Raw genomic sequence first — 14,671 nt, 5'->3', positions numbered from 1 at the left:
GTACAAGTGTGAATGACAAAGTTCGTATTTTGTTTAAAACAAAAAAGAAAAAAAAGAACAGTTAAGTTTAATATAGTGAGTGACTTATTTTATGTTTCTGATCTCTAAAGAGACGTGTTTGAAACAGACATCTTATTTGCCACACAAAAACAAGAAAATCACTGGATCTGAAGTGCACAATGTTTCGTTCTTCAGCAGCACTATGGTGTCAACTTGAACTTTAACAGCTCTGCCTTTACACCAGCAGAGGGCTGAGGAGCGCTGAAGGTAATCAAACCTGTGCACCTCCTCAGGGAAAGAAACCAATTTAATGACAACGGGCTTTACATTAGCACATTAAAATAAACAGAAGAGATTCTCCGTAGATGAAGGAATTACATGCTAAATTAAATGATACATAATATTGTGACCAATTATAATTTATTATTGAAAGTAATAGTAATTATTTGAATTACATGCGTGGGCTGCAGATAGACATTGTTTTAACACTTTATGCAATATATTTTCCGCAAGAATAAATGAGGGGCCGGACCGGATGTCGGGCATCCCACCTTCACATGGGCTTTTACGAAATGTGGAGCTTTAACCGACAAACAATACTGCTCTTGCAAATCGCATTACCTCATGTCATTTTCACTGCGTTTCGTAAACCAGGCGAAGTAAGAAGGACTCTTTAAGATGGTTGCTTCGTGCATCTGAAGGCCTGAAACCAGAGAAAAAGTGTTTTGTTTTTTCCGGCTCGCCAGAATTTCCAAGTGAATAATTTTCAGGTAAGCACAGAGTACCGTTACCGCCGTTGACTGCTAACATTAGTTAGCTGGCCAGCTAGCATAGCACAAGGTTAGCAAGCGGCACAGGTCAGTTGTTAGTGTACAAGTTATGTTTTGTTACGTGGGGAAATTTGACACTTTTTTTATCAATTAACAATTAAATAAGCCAACTCTGTCTCTGCTTTCTATAAATATAAGAAACCTTATAAGTAACCCTACTTTTGCTGCACTGGGTATGCTAACTTGGCATGCTAGCCTGGACTGTTAGCAGCTCACTCTGCCCTTCTTGTGCGAGTCGGTTGAGTTGCGCTAACGTCGGGTTTAGGAAGGTGTCAACAAGCATGAACTCTTTTATCATCAACGCTTATATTAATTGTTAGAAGTTGTTTTCTTTTTTTCTTGGTCAAGCGTATGTGTGGAATGCTCACTGTTTGCAACTTGAAGGTGGCAACTAACGTTGGCTTACGTGAAGCCGTACGTCAAAACCTGAACGCAGTGTGGTTGGATTCATAGGACGTGCTGGCCAGCTGGTTATCGAGCCTTTAAGCTAACGCTAGCTATAGCCATGCGGCACTGGTGTATGTAATCTAACGTACATAGGGGTTTTTATTCGGGGGCCATGAAGCTGCAAAACTAAGCCGAGGTAAGTTAGTTAGTTAGGATACTCAAGAAGCATAACGTTAAAGCGTGACATGCCAGGGTTGTTGGCAAAGTGTCTCGGGGTTCATGTAAAAATGTCTTCACGGTGCAAGTTGTCTGCAAGTCTTAAGGTTACTAGAGTTTGTTGAGGTCTGCGGCTTTCTGAGCCACTGCCAACTTTGGGCATGAACCCCCAGTTTTGTCCAAAGACGCAAGCACTACGTGATCGAGCAGTGTTAGGGGACGATTTTATTTGGTGTTTACCAATGATCGGACTAAATGCTGTGACTGTTCATGTTATGTACGAGAGGCAAATGCGGTCTCGAAGTACTATCCAGTCAAATTAGACTAGATTTAGAGCCTTGTACGGCTAGTGATTTGGCTACATGTGTAGATTGGTTCACTGGTTACGCACACCCCTAATGTAGAGGCAACTTAGGTGTGTGAATGCAAAATGCATAAACGGGGATTTAGTTTGACTCCAGTAGAAATCATATTTTATAAATCCTGCAACAGTTGATCTAAATTGGATTTTTTTAAAAAAAGGTTTCTGTTAAGATAATTATCATATGACTATCTGTATAATCTTTTCAGCATTGGTGGTAATAATGCTTTCCTCTGGTCTTAAATTTTTAAAACAAAATTTTAATAATACCATCTTGGGCCATACATATCATGTAAATGCACTTTTGATTGGTTAAAGTCCAGTGACATGTCAGTTAATTTAGTGACCAATTGAACTCCCATATCTATGAACAGGGTACTTGCACTATAGGAAGAAGCCCATAGATAACCCTTTATTGAAGCAGTGCGGTCTTGGGGTGTTTTCCCAGACTAGCAATTTTTTAAAACTCATATTTTCTGCGATAGACTGGTTAAGGGGATAGTTAATTTGATTTTTATAGTTCACTAAGAGGCTTCATGTTCAAGCATTCTGCCATTGTCACCCATTAACCTCCTTTTGCCACCTCCTTTTTAGTCTCAATATTTTGCTGACTACATCTTGTGTATATTCAAGTCTTATCACTCATTAATTAAGTTTAAACTTCTATTGTTTAATGCATTGGGCATATATTATGCATTTCTTTGTCATGGCAGGCACAGCTTTTTCTTATTAATTTTAAAATCTAAGGTTTCCTGTTGTTGAACCTGAATTGTTATACAAGTTAAATTTCTCTTGGTGTTGTTTTATCCCTCTTGTTAGCTTTTGCTCTGTAGGGGGGTCTGGTAGAGCATAGGGTTGGGATGCAGAAATCCCACCTAACCAGGTGTGGCCCCACCCAGCCACCAAGGGTGATCCTTGTCCCGAGTCTGGATCAAAGTGGGAGGGTTCCGGCAGTAGGGGCTGTTACCTTTTGCTTTCTGGTGCAAATGTGGCTCGTGCATTATCAAATGTTCAGTATTTTTTTGCCTGCCAACACAAATGAGAGGGTTTTTTAATTAAACAGTTGAGCCTCATTACTTCTGTTTAGTGCAAGATATTGTTATTAGGTGACCAATGGCAATATGGGGCAAAAACTTATACACTATGATCGGTTTCTTTAATGTAACAGATGCTGTTATGCTAACACCACCCTAATTTGGCAGAGCCCAGTCTTTTTCTTTGTTAAAGTAATGAAATGTGACACATCCAGGGTACCCATAGCCTGCTAATCAGCGGTAATCTGATTTGGTGGATTAGAGGATGGGGATGCATGTAAGACACTATTTACAGTACATGTGTGCCTACCTCCTTCCAGAAGTAAGCCATCTTTTAGTGGACCTAGTATTCATTAGTGAACTCTAGTAGGAATACACTGGCCTTTAGATGTATTTAATGTTTTATTTTTGCAGTCACTCTAAATGATTATTCATTCATTGGTCACTTTTTTGTGATTTAAAATTTTGCTGTTGTTGCTCACTTAACTGTTGTGCTGAATGGACATTTCCTCCAACGACATATGGGATCTCGATGCGTTGTTGCTGTCGTCATCGGCCTGATCATCTCTCCCTGTCTTTCTGTGGGAATATCATGGCTATGAAACAGGACAGCCTGTGACTATCCACTGCTACCTGCAGGGCTTTTTTTATGTTTTTATTCTGGCTTTGACTTGGGGACACAAAAAGAGCCAGAATGCTCAATCAGAGTGCTGTGATGATCTTCACTGGGATTTGTGGGGCCTTGGTAGTCATGGCAATGGCCTACTATGTCTACTGGTAAGTTAAGTGTAGAAGTTGTTTTAACCTTTGGCCACAGTAGGCAGTGATGTTTCTCACCAGATGTATTAGAACTTGCCAAAAAAATGGAAGTTGGCATAGCACTACAGGGCATAACTCAGCTGTTCATTTTAAGTGGAGTAAAAGACTTATAAATAAAAATGTAGGCTTAAAGCAACTTGACAGTGTTACATGCCTCTAAATGGTTGAATTGCCACTATATATTATAGCTGTCATGTGTTAGGTTCCATTTCAACAGTCCTTTCTCTTATCAGAGGCTCATAGTTAGCAGTGTTTATTAGCTGGCATAGAAGCTATGCTCAGGTGATGCAAAGCAGAAGCACCTGTATGGCCTTAAGCAGCTTTCCCCTGGGCAGCCGCTCTAATCTTTCCACGAGGCCGAGCAGTGTCACAGGTGGGCCCTGCCTTCCATAAATTCATTTCACTGTTAAACCCAATCATTATGGGTCCAGGCTGTTTTAATGAAAAACTGTATATATTTTTTGGAGTCTTTATATTTCAGTGCACAACAAACAAAGTCTTTTGCTGAAGAATACCTGAAGTATAGTTAAACCATCACACTACAGATGAAGTTGATATGTTCCGATGATGATACAAAGTCACAGTGTTCTTATCAGCTGAATGCTGGTGGTTTTCTGACTGGATCTGGGAAGTGTGTAAACAGTCTTTCTAGTCTATATATTCAATTGCTAACCCAAATAACTGAAATGGAGAACTGATCCAATCAACTGCACTGTTTATGTATTTATTGCTCATAGAGCAGATGATCTACCTACACATGGTTATTTGGTTGCATATATAAATCCACAACAGTCGTTAATAGTTTTAGTTTTGGTGCTAACAAGTTTTCAACCATCCTATTGTCTTCTATATCTTCAAGTGTATTCTTATAGTAGGCCCTGTTCTGCCTGACACCGTGGATGAGAAGAAAGACATGTTGAACTTCTGAAAGGAAAGCCGCAGTTATCTACTTAGCTGTGTTAATATGTGCAGTCACTAGGAGTTTGTATAATCTTCTCAATCTGAAGTGAATGTGGTTTCTACTTACATAACATCTGTCCATGTACATACTATTTAGACAGTCTTTCACAAATTAAAGGCCAATTCATGTTTTCCGCTTGCATATATGTTTGGAAGCAGTCTACGAAAGCAGAGATGCTTCTTATGGACATGCATAGTATAAAACATAGTGACTGGCTTTGACAGTTTTCTTGGAAAATGCCATGTATTGGCTAACAATGTCTTTTTTTTTTTTTTATACTGCTTTACTTTATCTGATAACAATGGGATGTCTGTTACTAGTTACACAGAACCTTTGGATGTCTGAATGAGAGTGTTCTTAGAGTTTATATAAGTCTACAAATGTCATCATTGACATACTGCTTTTTTTCAGAAGCAGCTAACTTCAGCCCTACTGGCCCTCCCATGTATGGTTATACACCACATAATGTGTTTTTTTGTTTGTTTGTTTTTTTTCACTTGTCTGTAGCCATGTTTCCGCTTTTGTGTTCCTCATCACTTTATTTAGATGTATGCTAAACCAATGGCTCTGGCCATGGCTGTTGCAGGGACAGTGACACAAAAATGAAAGATGGATATAAGAATGTACTTATGAAGACGAACAAAAACATGTATAAACAGGGTTTGACTATCCTTCTTTCAAGACTTTGGTTGGCCAGTTGTCTATCATTATTAAAGCAAATATGAGTGAGTGTTGCTGGTTAATTTCATTTTGCAAAGTGAAGTTAAACACTTCACAAACACACAAATCTACACAATCACACACACAAATCTAGACTACTGTTTTAGTGTGTGTGTGTGTGTGTGTGTGTGTGTGTGTGAGAAAATGAGAACAAAGTTCATGGCATGTTGGTCTCAGCTGTCACATACTGTTGCTGCAGCAAAAGTTGGCCAAGGAAATTCTCCATTATCTGCCTGAGGCCAAAGAACACAGAGTCTCATTTGAAGTATTTGCTGTTTCTAGAAGGTTTCAAGTCTTTAAAAGTTAGTTTTGGTGTCCTAAATAACCTAAAGCGCTGAATTATACAGCAGTCATTTTGGTTTTGTTTTCTAAGCAGTTCTGTGATAAACTAATCAAGGAGAACTATAAGATTGACTTCCTAAAACCCAAAATGTTTCCTCAATTACATTTAGATTTCCTTTTGTATTGATCACTGTACTAGTTATTTAACATCCTTCTAAATAGTCCCACAGGATTCAAAGTGAAATGTGTGATCATGTAACTTTACTCCTCCCAGTCAGACTCTCCCAGTAGGAACAAAGGTCACATCTGTAGCATAAAAAGAGATGACAGTGGAGGATTGGACTGATAATTAGAGCCATCAGGTCATACATGATACATGCAGATTTTGGAAACATTTTATGCTCGTTGGCCCGAGAGACTCAGCTGAAGTTGTGTGGATGTGCATGTAAGATTTTTTTTTTTTTCTTTCCTTAACATCCAGGCCCCTGTTATTTGTTTGTTTGAGTATTGTGTCGCAGTGTTTTGAATATTTATTGCACTGGAAAAGATTTGTAGGTTACCTACCCACATTTAACTACCCCCCTGTTAGATAGGTTGGTTTGCTCACCCTTCAGTGAGGTATTGAATGGTACACACGTCAGGTAAAGATGGTTGTCAGCATCTTTTCAATGGCCAGAAATGTAAGCTTTTTTTTAATCTTCTCATATATTCAGAGGTTTATTACTTTTCAGAATAGGGGTTCAAAGTCACGGTGCATTTTTATTTTTATTTACTGCTTTGGAAATTCACTGGCTATATGCCATTGATTGAACAACAAAAAATAGTGGCTACAGATGTCTTCGGGACAAAACTGTGTCTGTGATTGATGTAAGTCTGATGCTGCCACACAATGTTTCTTGTCTGTCCTCTGTCAAGCTCCCAGGCTGCTCTTCCAAAAAGCAAACAGAACGCTTATTTTCTGCTGGTTTGCTGACATAGTGATATGTTGATGTTGCCAGCAGTGCACAGACAACGTTGGGGGTGGGGGGGGAACATTTTTAGCTTCTACAGTCCAGTTCTGGTGGTTTGCTTTTAACGTGTTTTCTGGTTAATCAAATCACCCTCTCAGGTAAATTTGTGATTAACCCCAAATGTTTGCCCCAAACTTTTTAGAATGGGCTCAGATATTTGTTTCTTTGATATTTTATATATATGAGACTGATTTCATGTAAACACACACTTGATTTAGTTTTAACAATTTGGCTGTAAAAACCTAATACCCTTTTTTTGCTAATGCATATTACTTTTAGCCATATTATTAAAAATTATTTTCTCATCAACCACAGATCTCTTCACAGTTCTGCAATGAAGGAACTTGAATTGCAGATTAGAAATGTTTCCTGGAAAAACTTTAAACCGACTTAATCGTCATTTTAATGGGCTTTGGTGCAGATGTGAAAATGGTCCATTCAAGGCCAGTTAGGCTGTGGTCATCTTGATGGTAACTAATTAGTTTTTGCTAATTCTTACAGCCACTTATTTTCTATAACTGTTAGTTATAAAAAATGTTAATTTTTGTTCAAGTAGAGAATGCTTTAGTCAAACATGGAAATACCCTGAACTAAATGTATTAAATGTTCCCTATTCGTATGTTGGAGGAAACTGGAGAACTCGAAGGAAAGTCACACAGGACCAGGCAGAACCTGGAATTCTGTGCATAATGTTAAAACTCTATATCGACCACTTTGGTCGATTATAGAGTTTTGTTTTTAATTTGAGCGGATTTGACAAGCCTGAAGGAAAACTGCTCAATTTTAGCTATAAGCAGTAATGACCAAATGCAAACCATGTAACTAATCTGTGCAGAAATGTTTTTTACACTGTGTCTTGAAAAATTAGTTTTATAATCTGAATCTATAGCCTCTGCAGTGTAAGATGTCTTATTACAGTGTTTACCTTTTGGTTAATGTGCTAAGGCAGAAGTTATTTTGTCCTCCTGTGTCAATTACAAACACAATTTACCTTGTTCTTATTAAACAGCCACATTTTTTACTTTTTACTAATGACATTGTACTGTAGCCTTTTATGTGTTTTTATGTCCTCAACTAGTGCCTCACTATCTCTTCCACTGTCTTTCTCAGGTCTGTAGTATTAGCCGAAGGACCGTGTAAACGCGGCTTGTAAAAAGATCCCACCGTGGTAAGAATCACTTTCATCTTTCCCTGCCAGAATATGACGGGTCATAAATAAACAGGTCACATTATTGTGTCTACCCTGCTCCATTATAACTGTTTGTCTCTCAGGTTGGTCGTAGTGAATCGAGAGGAGCCATCATAGCTTTCTGGGCTCCTCAGCCATGGCTTTTCTAGACTACCTGAAGAGCCTGTTCATCCTGCAATTGCTAATGGGCTTTGTGTTTGTGGTAAGCGGCCTCATCATAAACTTCATCCAGCTCTGCACCTGCATTCTCTGGCCGATTAACAAACAGCTCTACCGCAGAATCAACTGCCGGCTCTCCTACTCCCTCTGGAGTCGTGAGTAGATAATGCTATCATGTTTTATATTTGATAATTTGACTTGCCTAGAGACAAAAAATCTGTGAAAAAAGTGTAGTACTTATTTGCTATATACTTATACCTATTGATTGATGGAATGTATGCCAGTAACTTCATTATCCACTTTACTTTTTGTGGTCTTTGTGCAGAGCTTGTAATGCTGTTGGAGTGGTGGTCAGGCACAGAATGCACCCTATACACTGACCAGGCTACGGTGGACAAATTTGGCAAAGAGCATGTCATAATCATCCTCAACCACAACTTTGAAATCGACTTCCTGTGTGGCTGGACCATGTGTGAAAGATTTGGTGTCTTAGGGGTTAGTTCTATAAAATGTGTTTTTTGTTTTGTCCCATTTACAAAGCTGCTCAAACATACATTCTTGTTAACATCAGATGTTGCTCTTAATGATTCTCAGTCAGTCCTGTTTGTGTGAAAACCACGGTTCATCACTCAAAATGTGCCTGTTTTTTCTCTATAATAGAGTTCAAAAGTTCTAGCCAAACATGAGCTACTGAAGGTTCCTCTGATTGGCTGGACCTGGTACTTCCTAGAAATCGTTTTTTGCAAAAGGAGGTGGGAGGAGGACCGAAACACTGTCTTTAAAGGACTGAAAAGTCTGAAAGACTACCCTGAGTATATGTGGGTAGGTACATTTTATCTTGGCTTTACTGAAGTAAAAAAAAAAATATGGTGAAATCCATATGCTGCCCTTCAACCCAGTTTTTCTTACCTATATTGCATGTTCTGAGTGCGCCAGCTGTGTTTAAAATCTCAGTGAGTGTGTGTGTGTGTGTGTGTGTAAACCTCCTGAACTGGACTCTCCGCTTTGCATAAATAGTGTGAGGAGGTTTTCACTCTGTATACCAGCTCTTTTCTTTTAAAATTGGCAAGTGCTTTACATTCAGACCATCTTATCCTGTGACACTAGGTCCTGCTCGATATTGTCAATTTGTAGTTAGTTTGTGAAGCACTTTGTCCTACAGGTTTTTGACTCAACCATTTTGCCAGCTGAAATTAGGCAGATGGTCAATTGTTCCCATTACATCTCAATTCAAGTGTCTGGTCACTGCTAATGACTTCATTAACAAACCAAACTCCTATTGGATAGAGCTCGCATGCTTTAATAACACTGATAAAATATTGTGACTTCATTTTAGTCGAGTTTTACATTCAGATTAACTATCTTTAGTTTTTAAAAAGTAAGATGGTGGAAGGAGGTCATCTCAAGTCTGTATATTAACAAAGTTCTTCTCCTCCCACAGTTCCTTCTATATTGTGAAGGCACCCGCTTTACTGAGAAGAAACACCAAATAAGTATGCAGGTTGCACAGACTAAAGGCCTGCCCTTGCTCAAATACCACCTACTGCCACGAACCAAAGGATTCACCACCACACTGCACTGTCTTAAGGGCACAGGTGATGTATAGAAAGACGCACACAGAAACTTCATTCGCACAAGTTTTTTGTTCTTACTGATTTCTTCTTCTCCCCCCCAATTATCCACTACAGTAACTGCTGTGTATGATGTCACGCTCAACTTTAAAGACAACCAAACTCCCACTCTCCTGGGCATTGTCAATGGCAAGAAATACAAAGCCGACATGAGTGTAAGGTCAGTGCAGCTGAGGGGCTAAATTTCTTTCTGAATCAGCACTCATTTTCCAACTGTTCAGAGTTCCTTCAAGTGGAAGATGATTAATCCATTAAAAACCTTCTGGCAGCATTCTTAATGCATTTTTGTCCTGGAATATTGAAAGCACTCAAAGTGTTGGCTAGTTTCCCAGCACATTGAAAACCAAGAAAATGGTCAAAAGATGGTAACTGACCGCCCAGGAAAAACATGTCTTGTGTATGGGCAGCATCACTGGCAGCTGAAGTTTAGAAAATACTTTTTTTTTTTTTTGTTTGTTTGTTTGTTTGATTGAAAGGATAAGAATAAACTGTAAAAGAATACTATAATGTAATTTAAAAAAAAAATGTTTTGTAGAAGTATTCAGTTAAGCATTATCACTGCAGAAAAATATACGACCTGTGCCACAGTGGAAATTAGTTTTAGCTGATGGAGTCCTCTGCAGGTAAGAAACTACTATAACAGGCCACCTGTAATAAATGTGTATCTGTTTTAAAACATTTCACTTGAACCCAGTGGTTCATCATAAAGTCCTCAATGTCTACATCTGAGCTTGATTGAGGTTATTTCTCATTTTAAATATGTGCAATAGAATTTTGTTTTTTTAATAACGCATAATTTAAATTACTTGTATCTGTGTCCACCATCTTACCTAGCAATTCATTCGTTTTGATGGACGTCCATTTGTTTTGTTTTGTTTGAATTTGCATTCTCATTGGATTTCAGGCAGTGTTTAGTCCTGCAGCCATAATCATGAAGGCCTGCATCCAATGTGTCGTCCTTTGTTTTCCTCTGTGCTTTTGTTTTCTCACTTCTAACTGCCAAAAGTAAAACTGGTAATGAAAGAAACCAAATATGTATGAATTCCCATATGAATATTTGCTCCTACCTATCCAGGCGCTTTTCTGTGGAGGATATACCAGATGATGAGAAGGAGTGTGCCAACTGGCTGCACAAGCTCTATCAGGAGAAGGTAAATTTTTAGAAAGCTGACAATGAAGGCATAGGCCATGTTAAAAATGTATTGAAAGATTGGAGCCCCAGGCTGTTGATTGAAAAGTCTTTTTGTATACAAGTTAACAACATACATCAAGTTGTACGTTTAAACTGAGAATAAATTCTTCTGCCCACCCGTGCTAAGGATGCCTTACAGGAAATCTACAACAAAGAAGGCAAGTTCCCCGGACCCACAATAATCCCCCGCCGTCGCCCATGGACGCTGTTAAACTTCCTATTTTGGGCCACGCTGCTGCTTTCACCCCTCATCAACTTTGCTTGCGGAGTGGTTGTCAGTGGTTCCCCCCTCCTCATCATTGGTTTTATCATCTTCCTCATAATCGGTAGGTAGACCCAGCAACTGTAACTTTAAATGGAAAGTGATACATGTTCTTGCTTTTGGGTATTGACTGATACAGTGGCTCTTTCTGAATCTGTAGCTATTGAATTTGCTGAAAGCTCAGTGTCATTTAACACATAAATTACTTCTCGGTTTGTTTTTTTCCCTTCTCTCCCTAGCCTCCGTAGCTATCCGTCGCCTCATAGGGGTCACTGAGGTGAAGAAAACAGGCTCCAGTTACGGGGACCAAGAGGCCAAGAAACAAAATTAAACCGTTGTACCCTCTCACTCCATGTACAGCCATATATGTGCAGTCACCCTGCGGTGTCTCACCTCTACCCAACTCCATTCTCCTCCTACTGTTGAGGGGCAGAGACCCAGCTGTAAAAATGTAATAGTAACTGTAACAAGTTAGAAATACTAATGGCACTAGAATGAGAGAGAGCATGGAAAGTCTGGGGGGGTCCAAGTTTTTTGGTGTTAACATAAAACAAAAGGAGGGGGAGAGTCAATGCTGTATTCCTTGACATCTTTTTTTTTAATCCAGCTAGTCTCATCCAAACCCCATTAAATCCCTGAACATCTGAGGTTAAGCTCCTAACTTTTCTGAGGTCACATGGACAGCCTTTCAGCCCATTTCCTGCTCTGCACTTCCTACCTCCACTTCCCTTCACTGTCATCAGCCATTCATGGAGTGATCTTTCCTCTTGCCCTCAAAACACAAACCAATCTGTATCTGATCTTAATCTTTACTCTTAACCTTCATCCAGGGGCAACACATTGCTGCAACAGATATCTATAACATGCAAGACATCTCCCTCCTTCTTCTCACTAAGTGGGACTTGTAATAGGAACCGGTGCCTTGAGGCCCAGCCTGGTTTAATTTTAGTCAGTTCACCCAAATCACAAAACATTTACCATTAAACTCTAGGTTTTTAGCAGTGTATATCCTTTTGGGATTTGTATGCTTAAGCTATAAGATCTCTGCCACTACCATGGCAGGAAAAGGGGAGGTGAAGAAACAAAATTAAACTGTTTTACCCTCTCTCTCCATCTACTCCAGCTCCATTCTCCTCCTGGTGAACACAGCCTTCTTGCTTGTGGTGTCTCCATTAATGGATATTTTCTGCTAGCTTTCATCAGAATTCGAATTTTGGATGTATCTAATTGGAAACTGTTTGCTTTGACCTCGAATTATCCAACTGGTTTCTGGTTAGAGCTTAATGTAATTTGAGCAGCACTACTGTGTTCACTCTCACTATATTGGGTTGGCATCAGATCACCTGAATCACTTTGATCTTGATGAACTGGCTCATTAAAATTAAACTTTACAAAGGCTGGTGTCTGTTTATGTAAAGCAAAGGGCTCTAATATAAAAACTGTCCCTATCAAGGATACCTACCATCTGTTACAGGTCTCATTTGTAGCCCACAGCACCAAAACCCACACATTTATTCTGACACATTTCAAATGGCTTTCTAATTTTCTATTCCTGTGTATTTAGGAAGTTGCATACTTGTCATTCATTTTAAAAACATAAGTGGACCATCTCTAATCTTTGTAGGAGTGACACAGGTGCAACCAGCAATCACAGTTTGACCACTGAAGCCGTTCAACATTTTGACAATTTATCTTTGTGTTGCCTCGCAGCTGTTTCCATATTATTTTGTTTTTCACAAATAGGCTGTAGTAGAGATGTTTTAACCTTTGCCTTAACTCAAGCTTGCTTAGGCAAGGGAATACTCGCTTGCCACCACTTTAAAACAGCACCCACAACTTATTCCTGTGTTACATTTGAATACTCGCCTTCTCTTCCTCCCGTTTTGATAATGCATGGCGGAGAAGCGTGCATTCATTTGTCTTGATTACCAGAATGAAACTGAAGAATTCTTATTTTTATTTTTTTAGTCTATACAGTGAAAAACTAGGAAGATGTTGGTTTGTTAAAGGTGTCATTGTTGTATAGTCTATTGATACATTTTACAAGGAAAAAAAACCCAGACATGTTTTTATTACTTGTCTCAAATTAAACATTGGGCTGCTGCAGCACGAGTGAATCTTTTCTAGTTTTACAAGCCACATTTCCTGATCTCTCCTCACCTCTGCCCTCCCATGCCACACGTAGTGTATATATTCTTTACTTTGATTTTTATTTTTTGCTTTTGTTTTTGGCATCACTCCACAGCTGAGATGTGTGCACTTTGTCTTTCTGTAGATTATTTTCAACCTGCACAGATTTCATGCAAGCCTTTGGAGACAGTCGTGCTTAATTTTTTGTGTGAAAATGTAGAAGCTTACTGAGCCCCTGATGTAGTGAGTGATTACAGCAAGCAAATTCGTGGGATTGTTGTAAATGTTTAACATGTAGACAAATGAAAGGCGGTTAAAGTTGGCTGCATGAGGACATGTTTGCAGTCAATCCAAACTTTTTACACAAACAAATTGCATCACCTTTGAAATTTTTGTTAACAGGTTGCAGATCTTAGGCTCTTACCTTCTTGTTTTAAATTGTTTCCTTGATCATCATGGCTTCAGATAGAAAGGCAGTTCAATCCACCTTTTCGTTAAGTAACTTACATACTCATTTGTTCAAGGCAGCAAAGATGCCGAGAAGGTTGACCCAGTATTTGAAAAAACATTTTATACTGGAAGTCTTTTATTCAGTAAAAAAATATATCCAACTTGTGGTTGCTCATTTCCTTTTCCTGAAGTATTGACTGGATTCAGATAACAATATGTTATCAATTTATGACGTTCTTCTAAATCTCAAATTCCGTTACTGAGACCTCCTGCATCAGCTTGTTTTCAAAGGTTATTTTTATGTTTGCTTCAATTACACCACTTGAGAACATTAAAGGATTTAATCACAAAGCAACTCTTATTCTTGAGTTATTTGGATTTGTGTGGATTTCTCTGTTTGCACAGCAGCTCTGGCAAAAGAAATGTACCATGATAGCTGAATCCAAACTATGTCCATGTGTCATTCATCTACAGCCATTTTCAAAGGCACCGTGGCATCATCCTCCTTCCTTCATCACACATTTGCAATTTTTCTTTAACTTGCAGTATATAGTCCTGCAAGTGTGACAGTATGTAGAGACAATAAACTGAAAATATTTGTATATAAATAAGAAGTAAACCATAAATGGCAAATTAGCATTTAGAGATTATAGAGTAGATATTGTGAATGACACATTAAATGTTCAGAGGACATTTTGGATATAGTCACAAAAATGTGATGGGATGTTAAGCTTGTGTATATAAATATGTACATAATGTAAATTGTTCAATTTTAGAAATGGCAGATGCTGTTCTTGATTGTTAGAATGACAAACATACTGTATGTACAGCAATAACATGCCACAACAGAAGATGTTTAAAATTAAGCTGGGCTCCTGGTCGCAGTTTACAAAATTATCTGCAAAGGTTATTGTACTCAACATTGTCTCAACTTTTAGGTTTGTAGCTATAAATACCTTCAGCAAGGCCTCTCTGTAAAGTCTGGAGACAAGGTTATAGTCACAAATGACGCTTACAGAACATTTTCGGGCTTGTTTT

The 14,671-nt window shown here is 38.7% G+C and overlaps 1 protein-coding gene across 4 annotated transcripts; it reads left to right on the top strand.

Moving 5' to 3' along the window:
- Window positions 1–354: 354 nt before the first annotated feature.
- Window positions 355–13,984, top strand: agpat3 (1-acylglycerol-3-phosphate O-acyltransferase 3). 4 transcript variants are annotated; one of them, XM_067516051.1, is made up of 10 exons: window positions 355–770; window positions 7,731–7,788; window positions 7,893–8,123; window positions 8,294–8,463; window positions 8,629–8,790; window positions 9,410–9,563; window positions 9,657–9,759; window positions 10,675–10,750; window positions 10,919–11,117; window positions 11,293–13,984. In XM_067516051.1, exons 3-10 carry the CDS (start codon window positions 7,946–7,948, stop codon window positions 11,382–11,384), a joined length of 1,134 nt encoding a protein of 377 aa, XP_067372152.1. In that variant the 5' UTR covers window positions 355–770; window positions 7,731–7,788; window positions 7,893–7,945; the 3' UTR covers window positions 11,385–13,984. The 4 variants fall into 4 exon arrangements, with proteins under 4 accessions (XP_067372152.1, XP_067372153.1, XP_067372154.1 ...); XM_067516052.1 differs by lacking the exon at window positions 355–770 and adding an exon at window positions 1,259–1,413; XM_067516053.1 differs by lacking the exon at window positions 355–770 and adding an exon at window positions 5,965–6,055.
- The last annotated feature ends 687 nt before the right edge of the window (window positions 13,985–14,671 follow it).

The sequence above is a fragment of the Channa argus genome, chromosome 9, assembly GCF_033026475.1.
Source record: "Channa argus isolate prfri chromosome 9, Channa argus male v1.0, whole genome shotgun sequence".
NCBI classification, from domain to species: Eukaryota; Metazoa; Chordata; class Actinopteri; order Anabantiformes; family Channidae; genus Channa; species Channa argus.
The sequence above is the reverse complement of the archived record's forward strand: the minus strand, read 5'-3'. Positions and strand labels throughout refer to the sequence as shown.

What these genes read in the sequence shown, in the direction of transcription:
- agpat3 (XM_067516051.1), top strand. Translation starts at nt 7,946, where the DNA reads ATGGCTTTTCTAGACTACCTGAAGAGCCTGTTCATCCTGCAATTGCTA. An exon ending in CTCCTACTCCCTCTGGAGTC is followed by an intron (nt 8,124 to 8,293) that starts GTGAGTAGATAA and finishes GTCTTTGTGCAG; the next exon opens with AGCTTGTAATGCTGTTGGAG. An exon ending in ACTACCCTGAGTATATGTGG is followed by an intron (nt 8,791 to 9,409) that starts GTAGGTACATTT and finishes CTCCTCCCACAG; the next exon opens with TTCCTTCTATATTGTGAAGG.